Source organism: Gopherus flavomarginatus, chromosome 1 (assembly GCF_025201925.1).
Source record: "Gopherus flavomarginatus isolate rGopFla2 chromosome 1, rGopFla2.mat.asm, whole genome shotgun sequence".
Lineage (NCBI taxonomy): Eukaryota > Metazoa > Chordata > Testudines > Testudinidae > Gopherus > Gopherus flavomarginatus.
In genome coordinates, this window is record NC_066617.1 from 147,640,902 (window position 1) to 147,655,426 (window position 14,525).

At 44.1% G+C, this 14,525-nt stretch overlaps 2 protein-coding genes across 3 annotated transcripts in view; both read right to left on the reverse strand.

Moving 5' to 3' along the window:
* LOC127046810 (uncharacterized) overlaps positions 1 to 14,525 on the reverse strand; it is a 278,001-nt gene that overhangs the window by 146,308 nt on the left and 117,168 nt on the right. The gene's annotated exons all lie outside the window — the stretch shown is intronic.
* Positions 1 to 14,525, reverse strand: part of YBX3 (Y-box binding protein 3) — a 50,525-nt gene that overhangs the window by 27,256 nt on the left and 8,744 nt on the right. For both annotated transcript variants that reach the window (XM_050944321.1, XM_050944331.1), the window contains exons 3-5: positions 14,096 to 14,129; positions 6,643 to 6,732; positions 5,656 to 5,778 (exon numbers count right to left, since the gene is read on the reverse strand). In XM_050944321.1, coding sequence (XP_050800278.1) covers positions 5,656 to 5,778; positions 6,643 to 6,732; positions 14,096 to 14,129 — 247 coding nt within the window. The remainder of the gene's footprint in view (positions 1 to 5,655; positions 5,779 to 6,642; positions 6,733 to 14,095; positions 14,130 to 14,525) is intronic.

The following is a 14,525-nucleotide window of genomic DNA, read 5'->3' on the forward strand; positions in this document are numbered from 1 at the left end:
TTTGTACCACCATGGAGGAGGTGGTGAAAGCACTGGTGCAAGCCACAGCAGCCCAGCAGGAGGCAACCCGGGCTCAGGTGAAGGCACAACAGGAGTCCATGAGGTTACAGCAGGAAACCAATCAATTATTAATGAGACAGGCGACCCAAGATCGAGTCCTCCTGTGCGAGGTTGTGGACCAGCTGAAGATCTTCACCACCCAGGCCTGGGGGTCCCAGACTAGGAGACCCACTTGGAAAAAGTGGGGGCGGTCCTTGACACCTTCCGGTGAGCTGGCCTTACGGCAAACCCTGTTAAGTGTGCTGTAGGGTTCACAGAGGCCAAATATCTTGGCTACATGCTAGGAAAAGGTCTGGTAAAACCCCAACTGAATAAGTTAGAGGTCATCCAAAATTGGCCTCGGCTGAGTTGTAAGAAGCAGGTCCAAGCATTTCTAGGGGTGGTGGGGTATTACCGGTGTTTCATCCCCCATTCTGCTACAAGGGCAAGTCCCCAAATGGACTTAGTGAAGGCCTGTGGTCCTGATCCAGTCAGATGGTTCGATGCAGCAGAAAGAGCATTCGCGGACTTACAGACTGCCCTCTGCAGTAACCTCGTATTGATAGCACCAGATTTCAACAAGGACTTTATCCTACAGACAGATGCATCCAAGGTAGGATGGCCCCTAACCCTGTCGCAGATAGTTGGAGAAGGAACACCCAGTTCTCTGCCTTAGTAGGAAACTCCTTCCGAGGGAACAAAAATATGCAGTAGTAGAGAGAGAGAGTGCCTCGCTGTAAAATGGGCCATGGAAACGTTGCGATACTACCTGCTGGGGCGCAGATTTATCCCTGTGACTGACCATGCCCCTCTCCAATGGATGCAATGGAACAAGGAAAAGAACACAAGGATAAGTAGGTGGTTCTTATCCCTCCAACCTTTCCAGTTCTGCATAGAGCACAGAGTAGGGAGTCACCATGGCAATGCCGATGGCTTATTATACATACACTGTCTGGAGTTCCAAGCTGCCCAACTCCTTGGTGTTGCGCAGGGGGGAGGGATATGTGACAGACCCAGGCCAGTTAGGTACAGCAGAATAGCAGAAGGCAGATATACTGGCCACTGAATTAACAGTTCCCTGACTGACCAGAGCAGGGGCTGCTCCAGGCTAATGAGAACACTTAACTCAAATTAACCTGCAAAGAGAGTCAGGTGAGGCCATTCAGTTAAATTTGACCACCTGACTCTAATTAAGGCCCTGCTGATACTATAAAAAGGGCTCACTTCAGTCAGACAGGGAAGAGCCAAGGAGTCAGAGGTGAGGAAGTGCAGCTGAAGGGCTGGTTACTGAAGACACTCTCAGACTATCGTTAAAGGAGCCCTAAGGTAAGAGTGAAGAAGGGAGAAGCAGGAGAGCTGTGGGGAAGTGGCCTAGGGAAATCTAAAAGCAGCAAGAATCCTGTGGCACCTTATAGACTAACAGACGGAAAATGTCCGGGAAATGTAGCAACTCTGGCAGTGAAAGGTTGGCTGCCAACAACTGCTACCATTAGGGTCCCTGGGCCAAAACCCGGAGTAGAGGGTGGGCCCAGGTTCCCCACAACCCACCACTACAGGAACATCTCCTGGGAGGGGAAGTCAGGCCCCTGTTAGGACAAGAGGCTGAACAGAGCCTGTGGGAGTTCTCTCACCAACCTCCTTGCAGACCTATGATGAAAAGGGCTCAGTAGACTGTAACCCTGGCCCTAGAGAGAGAAGGGCTACGTGGAGGGTCACAGTGAGCCACTGAGGCTAGCATAAACCGCCTAGAAGCGCAGGACCCATGGAAGCAAGGTCAGAGCAATACCACACTAGTTACTGAAACAGTATCTGTTCATAAGGGAAACCGATGAAGCATCAATTTGTTCTTCTGAGGAGATACTATTCGTATGTGCCTACAAAAGGAACCTGAACGTTTCCTCTGAAGGAGTCTCATACTATTCCAGAGATGAGGCTAGATCCAAGGGTCTCTTACTGTTATCAGTGTAAAAGACAGGCTGTGTCAGTGGCAGATGAGGAATAGGTGCTTGTGAGGGCATTGGTGCAGAGGGAAGATATAGTGCTGGAAGAGGCACTGGTGCCAGTGTAGAGATTGGCCTCAAACCTCCAGCAAGGCCTTAGACTCATAGGACTGGAAGGGACCTCGAGAGGTCATCGAGTCCAGTCCCCTGCCCTCATGGCAGGACCAAATACTGTCTAGACCATCCCTGACAGACATTTATCTAACCTACTCTTAAATATCTCCAGAGATGGAGATTCCACAACTTCCCTAGGCAATCTATTCCAGTGTTTAACTACCCTGACAGTTAGGAACTTATTCCTAAGGTCCAACCTAAATCTCCCTTGCTGCAGTTTAAGCCCATTGCTTCTTGTTCTATCATTGGAGGCTAAGGTGAACAAGTTTTCTCCCTCCTCCTGATGACACCCTTTTAGATACCTGAAAACTGCTATCATGTCCCCTCTCAGTCTTCTCTTTTCCAAACTAAACAAATCCAATTCCTTCAGCCTTCCTTCATAGGTCATGTTCTCAAGACCTTTAATCATTCTTGTTGCTCTTCTCTGGACCCTCTCCAATTTCTCCACATCTTTCTTGAAATGCGGTGCCCAGAACTGGACACAATACTCAAGCTGAGGCCTGACCAGCGCAGAGTAAAGCGGAAGAATGACTTCTTGTGTCTTGTTTACAACACACCTGTTAATGCATCCCAGAATCACATTTGCTTTTTTTTGCAACAGTATCACACTGTTGACTCATTTTAAGCTTGTGGTCTACTATGACCCCTAGATCTCTTTCTGCCATACTCCTTCCTAGACAGTCTCTTCCCATTCTGTATGTGTGAAACTGATTGTTCCTTCCTAAGTGGAGCACTTTGCATTTATCTTTATTGAACTTCATCCTGTTTACCTCAGACCATTTCTCCAATTTGTCCAGATCATTTTGAATTTTGACCCTGTCCTCCAAAGCAGTTGCAATCCCTCCCAGTTTGGTATCGTCCGCAAACTTAATAACCGTACTTTCTATGCCAACATCTAAGTCGTTGATGAAGATATTGAACAGAACCGGTCCCAAAACAGACCCCTGCGGAACCCCACTTGTTATACCTTTCCAGCAGGATTGGGAGCCATTAACAACTACTCTCTGAGTACGGTTATCCAGCCAGTTATGCACCCACCTTATAGTAGCCCCATCTAAATTGTACTTTCCTAGTTTATCTATAAGAATATCATGCAAGACTGTATCAAATGCCTTACTAAAGTCTAGGTATATCACATCCACCACTTCTCCCTTATCCACAAGGCTCGTTATCCTATCAAAGAACACTATCAGATTAGTTTGACACGATTTGTTCTTTACAAATCCATGCTGACTATTCCCTATCACCTTACCACCTTCCAAGTGTTTGCAGATGATTTCTTTAATTACCTGCTCCATTATCTTCCCTGGCACAGAAGTTAAACTAACTGGTCTGTAGTTTCCTGGGTTGTTTTTATTTCCCTTTTTATAGATGGGCACTATATTTGCCCCCTTCCAGTCTTCTGGAATCTCCTCCGTCTCCCATGATTTCCCAAAGATAATAGCTAGAGGCTCAGATACCTCCTCTATTAACTCCCTGAGTATTCTAGGATGCATTTCATCAGGCCCTGGTGACTTGCAGGCATGTAACTTTTCTAAGTGATTTTTTACTTGCTCTTTTTTTATTTTATCTTCTAAACCTACCCTCTTCCCGTAAGCATTCACTATATTAGACATTCCTTCAGACTTCTCAGTGAAGACCGAAACAAAGAAGTCATTAAGCATCTCTGCCATTTCCAAGTCTCCCGTTACTGTTTCCCCCTCCTCACTGAGCAGTGGGCCTACCCTGTCCTTGGTCTTCCTCTTGCTTCTAATGTATTGATAAAAAGTCTTCTGGTTTCCCTTTATTCTCATAGCTAGTTTGAGTTCATTTTGTGCCTTTGCCTTTCTAATCTTGCCTCTGCATTCCTGTGTTATTTGCCTATATTCATCTTTTGTAATCTGACCTAGTTTCCCTTTTTTATATGACGCCTTTTTATTTTGTAGGTCACGCAAGCTCTCGTGGTTAAGCCAAGGTGGTCTTTTGCCACATTTTCTATCTTTCCTAACCATCGGAATAACTTGCTTTTGGGCCCTTAATAGCGTCCCTTTGAAAAACTGCCAACTCTCCTCAGTTGTTTTTCCCCTTCATGGAGTCCTGTACACAGGGCAACAGAGGTTGACGATGGCCCTGCAAGATATCCTTCCATGATACCTTGAGCTGAAGTGGGAGAAGATAACCAGTTTCTTGAGGTTGAGTCAGGATATCCTCCAAGTTAATCTCCAAAGGGTCTGAAGGTACCCCCAAGGCAGTTCTGGATGAAGACCAGAGAAATCAGTACAGAGACAGAGTTAAAGCAGCAAAAAAAGCAAGTGGTGGATTGGCTAGCTGCCTTTGTCAGTGTACACTCCTCCCCACCTCAGGCACACAGATATCAAAAGGCATCACTGCCATGAGAACCAATGAGGAACACAAATTAGTTATTCCAGTTCCTGAGAAGCATGGAGAACAGGTGACAGCAATGCCGTGAAAGTCTTCAAGGCCCTCACGGATTGAAAGGTATGAAGGAGGAGTATGTGGCTTCCTCCCTCTTTGTTGTTGCCGCCTCTTGGGTCAATGCTATCTTTGAGATCTTAGCAACTGGTGCAGACATTGCCACTGTGTAAATCTAAAGTGATACAAAGCCAAGGAAATTCAGATTTTCAGCCCATGATAGTTCTGGCCTCAGGGCTCGCAAGTGTGTGTCTTGGACCCTGTGTCAGAGGATCTCAGCACAGAGGCTGAATTGGCTCTTCCCTGTCTGACTGGAGTGAGCCCTTTTTATAGTATCAGCAGGGCCTTAGAGTCAGGTGGTCACATTAACTGAATGGCCTCACTTGACTCTTTGCAGGTTAGAGTCAGGCGTTCTCAATAGCCTGAAGCAGCCACTGCTCTGACAGGTCTGCCAAAGGTATCAGCCTGTAGGCTTAAGTTTGAGGCTGCAGGATCATCTCAATCTCCCATGCGGTGCACGGAATGACAGTGTATCACTCTGCACAATGCTTTAGTGAATGGGCATCAAACTCTGGAATAATCAGTGGGCAAAAGGTGTACTGCTTGAAGCCCTTGCATAGACAGGGGCATAACATGGTCCCTGTACAGGCAAGGAAAGCAACCCTTTATTCCATTACCTTTTAGGCCAGCGTAGACAGAACCAAACAGGAATGAGTGAAGAGAATAGAGTGAGTACTTCACTGTGCAAAGAAATAGACACACATTTTTGAAGAGGAAAATACTTTTACAACCAAAAGCCACTTTTCACATCCTCCTAGACACAGACAGAGAGGTATCTCTTCAGAAAAACTCAAGTGGCTGAGTGTATTGTGTCAGCTTCAACATTGTGGGCACATAATATTGGTAGAAGACAGTGGCTGGTTAACCGCTCCCCTCTGGGCACATCAGGAGGAACATACCACTTACCACCAAGTGCAGCTGGATTTGTTCTTCATGACATAATGCTTAACTTGGAATTCCCCAATCCTCATGCAAGGAATCTCAGGATTGAAGTGGGAGTGCTAGAACAAAAAAAAAAACCCCAACTTACACTACGAGGTGGTCCACGGCGTCTGCCATAATAGCCACGTCGGTAACGGCGCCTGTCTGCAGCATAACGACTGCCTTCCACGGGGACTCCATCTGGACCAGTGACATTGGCTGCTTCTGCACCCTGACACAGAAACAGAGAGAAAGGACGTGATGAAAAACATGCAAGAGAACAAGAACCAAGTGGAAGGTGGACAGACCCAGAAAAAGGAAGCAAGATGGGGAAACAAAACACCTCCCTGTTTCCATAATTAGAGACTTAAGATAAGAGGTGACCATCTTCCCTCCAAACAGCACTTTTCTTTGGCACTGCTTATTTTTCTATTCCTCACAAGCTGCATATGGCAAGACTGCACAACCAGGCCAGGTATTTTCAACCTCATTACCAGAAAGAGATTCACAAACTATAGGAGTTCAGAAGATATCAGCAAAATGATCAGAGGGACAGAAAAATTGAACTGAGCTGAATTTTGAGGAACAAACTAAAAAACCCAACCAACCACCTCACACACACACCCCCACCACCAAAAAAAACCAAACCACCCACACACCCTGAATATCTATAGATTGGCTAAATGATAATTAACAGGGAACATGAACCTACAAGTAGTTGAAGGGTTCAAATACCAAGGACAGAGAGAATTATTCAGCAGGGTACAAAAATGTGCATGTACAGCCTTCCTATTTAAAAAAAATCTGGTCAAATAAGAATTTTATAGCCCATAAGAGTAAGGGGATGAAGTTAAAGAGAGCCAATTTCAAAGTGGAGATCCTGATATATTTTGTAAAGATTTATTAGACAGGACAATAGTCTCCCAAGGGAAATAGCAGAAGCTCCATCAGTGCAGTAATTTATCACTAGGCTGGACAGAGCACAAGAGAATGTATAAAAAGGAATGATCTTACATCCAACCCCATTGGGAGAAAGGTGGCAATGGACTACCCAAGACCACTTAGGCCTTTCACCATCTCTCTCAGATTCTCTCACCTTCTCTCCCTCGACTACATCAAATTCTACAGTCTCTCCATCACCAACACTGCGTAGGTATTTCCGTGGGTTGTTCTTCTTGATTGCGGTCTTTAAAGAGACAAAATAGTGATCCTGATCAAAAGTCAGAGGTGGAATGCAACAGAAATCAGACTCTCCCAGAGCAGGTCCCCAATAGCAAGTTAGTGGCTCGCGGTAAGGAAATGGAGTGGCTGCTACCCTTGCCACTGCCCAGTTTCAAACTATTCATGTACAGTCTCACTCCGCTTTATTCAGAAAGGGCACTATCAGTGATTTAAATGACGTTGAGCATCTCAGTACCTCAGTACCATACAATCCTTAACAGAGCATACCCTCTAACTCACAGGGTGTAGTGAGAGAGATTCTCATTTTTAGACATCAAACAGAGGCACTACACAGAAAGTTACTTGCCCAAAGTCACACAGGAAATCTGCTGTTGAGCCAGGAACCGAACTAAGGTCTCCCGAGTCCTAACTCACCCCACTGATGCTCTAGACCATCCCTACCACTCTACTGGCATCCACACTGGCAATTTGTCCCCATAGAGTTCAAAGAGTACGACGGTATCTGTGACAAATACTCTTAATGCTGTCACTACAGTGATGTTTCTGTATCATATAATGGAAGAGATATTTGACCCTAGGTGTTTTTCTGGGTAGCAGAACCAAGGGAAAGAGGAGGTCCTTCCTGAAAGTCACTTAACACCTTACAGTTAAAAGGTTATTAATTATGCCAGACCAAGTAGCATTAATGGTTCTAGACCTCTTCCTAAGCAACATCCCCCACTCCCCCCAAAAAAAGTTCAAACAGGGTAGGTCAGAGAAAAAAAATCAGATTGAAAGATGCTCAGAGTCACAGGAGGATCTGAACTTGCTAAGAGATACAAGTTAGTTCTGTTCATGTAACTCAAGAGGGAAGTTCACCTAATTGCTTGTGGTGAAGCATGAGATTAGACTAGACTAAATATGCCCATATGCGATTTTTTCCTCTAATGCTCTGGTCCTTTGTTTTAAGAAGGTTGTTGCATTGGTTGCAAGTCCCCAAAGGGAGGAGACAAAAGTGCCTGAAACCCGATTGGACCCACATGGCGATAAGTGTTTGGTATACATGGGATAGCGTACTTAAGTCCTGATCTAATTCCACACAGAGACAGGTACAAGCAGGAGGCCCAAGATCTGACATCCTTTCAGAGACCATAGAGGACAGAGGCGCAAGAAGCCATACTACCCTGACAGCATCTTGAATTTCTCTTCTCTGTGAAATTATGAGGTTTAAATTAGCTGTTACCACTCAAGAAAGATCTTGGAGTCATTGTGGATAGTTCTCTGAAAACATTCACTCGATGTACAGCAACAGTCAAAAAAAGCTAACAGAAAACTTGAAATCATTAAGAAAGGTATAGATTATGAGACAAAATACCATATTGCCTCTCTATAAATCCATGGTATGCCCACATCTAGAATACTGCGTGCAGATGTGGTCACCCCATTTCAAAAAAAAAAAAAAAAAAAAAGATATACTGGAATCGGAAAAGGTTCAGAAAAGGGCAACAATAACGATCACAGATATGGAACGGCTGCTGTATGAGGACAGATTAATAAAACTGGGACTTTTCAGCTTGGAAAAAAGACAATTAAGTGGGGATATGATAGAGATCTATAAAATCATGACTGGTGTGAACAAAGTAAATAAGAAAGTGTTATTTACTCTTCCTCATAACACAAGAACTAGAGGCCACCAAATGAAATAGGCAGAGGTTTAAAAACAAACAAAAGGAAGTATTTTTTCATACAATGCACAGTCAACCTATGGAACGCCTTGCCAGAGGATGTTGTGAAGGGCAAGACTATAACAGAGTTTACCAAAAAAAAACAAAAAACAAAAAAAAAAAAAAACACCACACCACACACACTAGATAAATTCATAGAGGATAGGTCCATTAATGTCTATTAGCCAGGATGGGCAGGGATGGTGTCCCTAGCCTCTGTTTGCCAGAAGCTGGGAATGGGCAACAGGGGATGGATCACTTGATGATTACCTGTTCTGTTCATTGCGTCTCAGGCACCTGGCATTGGCCGCTGTCGGAAGACAGAATACTGGGCTAGACTCAGTATGGCCAATCTTATGTTCTTAAGGGTTTCCCTAGGCTCTAAAATTTGATGTAAACAGGCAAAGTCTGTTTACATCAAAACAGTACCAGCAACAGATTTGAAAACAAGACTGACTCAGCCCTTCCATCTCACAGGTGATTTAAGACACACTGGGCACTCAATAGTTAAAATAAATCCAGGGTTGTGAGTTCAATCCTTGAGATGGCCATTTAGGGAACTTGGTCAAAGATCTGTCTGGGGATTGGTCCTGCTCTGAGCAGGGGGTTGGACTAGATGACATCCTGAGGTCCCTTCCTACCCTGATATTCTATGATTCTAACAGTATTTCCTTCTCAAAGAGAAGCCTATTTGGAGAAGTTTTCTTCATGTATCCTCTGATGATAGTCATATCATGTTACTATATGACATGTTAAAAAATAGCCATGCTCCATCCAAGAAGCAACTGCATTTCAGTGTACACACCTTGATGGCTGTCCCATCTCAAAAAAATGTTAGAATTGGAGCAGGGCAACAAAAATGATTAGGGCTATGGAACAGCTTCCATATGAGAAAAGAATATAAGGAGTGAGACATTTCAACTTGGAAAATAGATGACTAGGGGGATATGACAGAGGTCTATAAAACCATGAATGGTGTGGAAAAAGTGAATAGGGAAGTGTTATTTACCCCATCACATAACACAAGAACCAGGGATCACACAGTGAAATGAAGAGGCAGCAAATTTTAAAAACAAAACAAAACAAAAAGGAAGTAGTTCTTCACCAACGCAGTCAACATGTGGAACTCCTTGCCAGGGGATGTTGTGAAGGCCAAAAATTATAACAGGGTTCAAAAAATATTATTAGTTCATGGAGGATAGCTATTCACCAAGATGGCCAGGGATGCAACCTCATTCTCTCAGTATCCCTAGACTTTGATTGCCAGAACTGGGAGTGGATGACAGGGGATGGGATCACTCAGTGATTGCTATTCTGGTCATTCCTTCAGAAGCACCTGGCATTGGCCACTACTGGGCTATACGGACAACTGGCAACACTGGTCAGACCATTCTTATGTTCTTAAGCACCAAAGAGGGATAGGGACTTTTAAGGATGCTAAAGGGGCTGCAACTAGAAGAAATTAGTTAAAGTTTCAGGAGGAAAGTTCCAGGAAATATTTCTTCATTTATTTCAATTTGGAATAGCCATAGCCTCCCCAATGAGAATGGTAGAGGCACATCACTTGGGTCATTTATAACTGGTAATAGACAGAGACCTAGATAACACATCAAAGAATGATCAGGCTGTGGCCAAGAATGTAGGGAAAGTTAAGCAAGATGAGGCCAAATAGGTCTTTCTAGCTCCAGATTCTACATGATTTGGAGCCATGGGAAGAGAGAAACTGTTAATACAAAGCAGCCAGGTATGCTCTAAAGAGAGAAGCATTTTAATCTGTATGCCCTGTGTATATATAAATAGCATCCAACAGCAGCAAATAAAGAGTGTTAACCCCCACCCTGACAATGAGATCTGTCTGCTCCCTCCCACTGTGTGTGAGTGGAGGATGGGTGTGTCCCTTCAACTAGGTCAGTCTTATTCTAAAGAGATTACATGTGTAATCCAACCCCTCCTCCACACTTCCCAAGCGCTGGGGGAGGAGTCCACAGAGGCAGGGAACAGAAAAGAGGCAGTTCAGAGCAGGATGTTTGTGTACGTAATTGATAGGACTTTGTAACTGCCACTCCCTGCCTGACTGTTCCCTTTCCTTCTCACTCAGGCAGGCCTCAATCTGCTTGACTGAATCACTGTACCATCCCAAGGGGAGCTGAGATCCCTCCCAGCTCCCATAAATTCAGCAAGGGCTGGTTTAGTTTGTACTTGGCTGGGAATCCTACCAGGAAAATCACAATACTGCAGCAGGGATATCCCTTCCCACTGAATCAATACCAACTCCAACTGCCTAGTATTGCCTGAAGGTGGTCAGTCCTTCAGTTTCAAATGCCATTTAGCTAGGGCTCCTGACAGGGCGGTAGGACAACAAAAGAAAGGGAAGGGAGCATGAGTTCAGGAACATCAAATCCTGGACCAAGTCTAAGACTAGCCAGAATGGTCTAGTTATGGACATTGAGACAACGGGACAAGTTTAATCCTAGAGTAAGTAGACATCTGAAATAAATGGAATTTCACTCACTATCATCAGGCCTGACTTTTGCTCAAAGGGCACACTCCTAGAGGATTTTAACCATTCACTTTACCCATATATTGACCTGTGGAAGGACAAAAATACTCCGCATTTTCCCACTATAGTGCCTTAATCTACATAGAGAAGGGGAGATATGTGATTCCCATGAGGAGAGGAACAAAGAGGGGGCAAAAACTCTTCTGCATTAAAACACAAAACTATTATTCTTCACATTTAAAAACCCTTATCGACCATCATCTTTTACGTAGTAATGCTACCAATGCCATTCTCATAGCCCATTTCAAAACTTTTCAACAAGCACTGCTGTGCCTACTCCCATGCCACTGTAAATAGCGGTAGAGCCACCTCATTGTCCTTCTTTAAATTTCTCCTTAAAAATACTTCACTGCCATGATGCCTATTAAAAGTTTGACAATGATTAGGCAACTCACTTGCTGCTATCACCTTTTTCCACCACGGTGAATATCTCACTGTTCCCTTGTGCTGACCCCATCTGTTAGTGTATCCACCTGCTGCCTATAGCCTGGCACTTACGACTGTCAGCTCTCCTAATGCAATATAAATCATAGTGAATTACACACAAACACCCTTGCTGTCCCATCTCTCATTAACAAGTTCACAAACTCTTAAAAACTATGAGGTTAGCTCTGACTCAGGAACAGTCACACCACCAAGCGGAGCATCCTTAGCACCAGTAATGTTATATGCACATAACACTAACCGTTGTTTAACATGCAGGCTATGTGTATGTCTCATCTACTCCTAGTGGCTGGCTCACACAGAGGATAAAACCTCTTACATCTGATGGAGCATCTGAAATTTTGTTGTTTTGGGGCATTTGGGACAAGCTTCCCAACAGGGAATGCATGTTACCTTGTAAGGATAAGGCCTTTCTCTGTAGCCATATTAGAAGAGCAGCAGCCATTAGTCAAGAAGCAGAAAGTCACATCATCACATTCCTGTTCTAATAATACCTACCATCACCAGATAAAGAAACAGATCTTAAGATGGTTCAAGTGTTTGATGGCATTCTGTCTGGCAAGAAATCACTTATCGACAAGCTGTGGTTGTGAAATCTCTACTTTATTGTTTTGTCTTTATGGTCCCTCATTTCTCTATTGTTTATCTGTATGGTCTCTGTCTGTTGATTGTTTCTGCCTGGTACACAATTCATTTTTCTGGGTGTAAACTACATTAAAATATAACCGGTTAAAGAATTGTTTTACAGTATGTTAGAATTGGTTGGAAAATTGTTAACCAATCATTTAACTAAAAAAATATTACTGAAGGTATAATTCTATGATTAACCAATAGAATATCAGGGTTGGAAGGGACCAGAGGAGGTCATCTAGTGCATTCCCTGCTCAAAGCAGGACCAACACCAACTAAATCATCCCAGCCAGGGTTTTGTCAAGCCTGACCTTAAAAACCTCTAAGGAAGGAGATTCCGCCACCTCCCTATGTAACCCATTCCAGTGTTTCACCACTCTAAGAGTGAAAAAGTTTTTCCTAATATCCAACCTAAACCTCCCCCACTGCAACTTGAGACCATTACTCCTTGTTCTGTCATCTGGTACCATTGAGAACAGTCTAGATCCATCCTCTTTGGAACCCCTTTTCAAGTAGTTGAAGAATGAGGGGGGATTTGATAGCTGCTTTCTCTTCTGGAACAGGACTCAAATTTCACTATATAAACTGGGGTCCAAAAGGAAGTTCTTGGGAACCAAATCCAGGACACAGCCCCGAGATCGAGCTGCCAGACCTCAAAACCCTGCCAACCACACTGTAAAATAGCTGGAGTCCCCCAGATGACCTGATCCTGACTAGCCATGAAGAAGACTGGGAGTGGTGAGCATTGTATGCATAGTGAATGCATTCATTTTTGTAGGGAACTAACTGTTAATAAATAGAGGTTAAGTAGGATATTACTGAGTAAGGCTCTTCTACTGGTAAAAGACTCTGCAAACCCGCAGAGTGTAAGGTTATGCCTTGAGCCCACAGAAGGGTACGAGTGGGTGCCTAAATTAACAGGATCACACCTAAGCCCTAAGAACAGGGTACGGTGGTTGCCATAGAGCCTAAGGTTATGTCTGAGCCACAGGAATAGGCTAAGGGTGGGTGCCTAAATTAAGAGGGTTATGTCTTGAGCCCTAGGAACTGAGTAAAGGTGCCCCTAAGGTGCGTGAGTTACAGAATTTTATGTGGGTAACAATCTCCTGGTCAAATGTGCATCTCTCAGGTATTACAGTAATGAGTGTGATGTAAATACAGATAGCTGCTGGACATTTAACCCTCAGGAGGTCACAGCCATCTTCAAATCTCAGAACAGAAGTCCCAGGTCACAGGGAAACACTTTAAAAGCATGACCTGCTGATGGTTCAGGGAACCCCATGTGCACTAGCAGGCTTCTTGTTGACCACTTCCTGCCCAGTTACAACTGGTGCATTCCCTCTTGCCTGTCATTCTTGGTTGCAGCTGACTCACATTGTGACAGCTGATAATGTCCAGGCTGGTTAAGGATCTGATTGGATCCTTTTCCTTCAAGAATGGCAAGAAAGAGAACAGAAGGAGAGATTGATAGTCCTATTCCTCCTCTTGCTCTAAGAATGAAAAAGAGAAAAGAAGAGTGAGAGGACTGGAAAGGAAGCCAGGAGTATGAACAACAGAGGGTCTGGTGCAGAAGAAAAGGAAGGTGGAAGGATGAGGTAGAAAACAGCACACAAAAAAAAATAAATAAAAAAAAAAAGAAGGTTCATTTCACTTCATTGGAGCCAGATACTCCCTCCCACACACGAACTGAGCAGTTACCCTGCTGGAAAGAAAAAAGCCCCCTGCCTAAACCACAGTGGGCAAGAGAAGACAGAAGCAGTTGAAAGATAGAGAGGGGGATCTGTTAAGTGTTATATACAGAGGAAGATGGGAGAGTTCCGACTAGAACAACCCCTTTAACTCCATATAATGAGAGTGGCTAAGAGAAGGAAGTTTGTCAGTGATACATGTGGGGCTGAAGCAGTTCAGGATGATGTCTTTAGCACTCATAAGGAGAGACTAGGGCTGATAGATGAGTATGGACAGTACGTGGCAACAAATTTTACAATGTACAGAATTTACAAAGAGACAGTCCACTGCCTCTCACTCACCTGATGAACAAACACATCTTCTTTTGTGTCATTTCTGTGGAAAAAATGTAGAGAGAGAGAGAGAAATGTAATCATGGGACATCTGATTATTTAGGCCTGCAGCTTTACTGGAGATAGTCCCTGGGCTTCAACTTACCAGTTCATGTACCTCTTTTAAAGAGGAACAGAACCTGGAAATACATCTCCTGGAGCCTCCATAGGGTGCACGACCCCTGGGATTCCATGTGCAGTACAAACTACTTGGTCTCTCCATTCAGACCTGGCTGTGAATTCCCTCTGTATAGTTTCCCCAGCAGCAGGGGATTTTCCACCTTCCCCAGGGACCACCTTGTAATCTGTGGGCAGACATCCAAGGTGCAGTCTGACATATTACATTGCAACCAGACTATTACATTCTCTCCCTCTCCTCTCCACGATCACAGGACCTGCA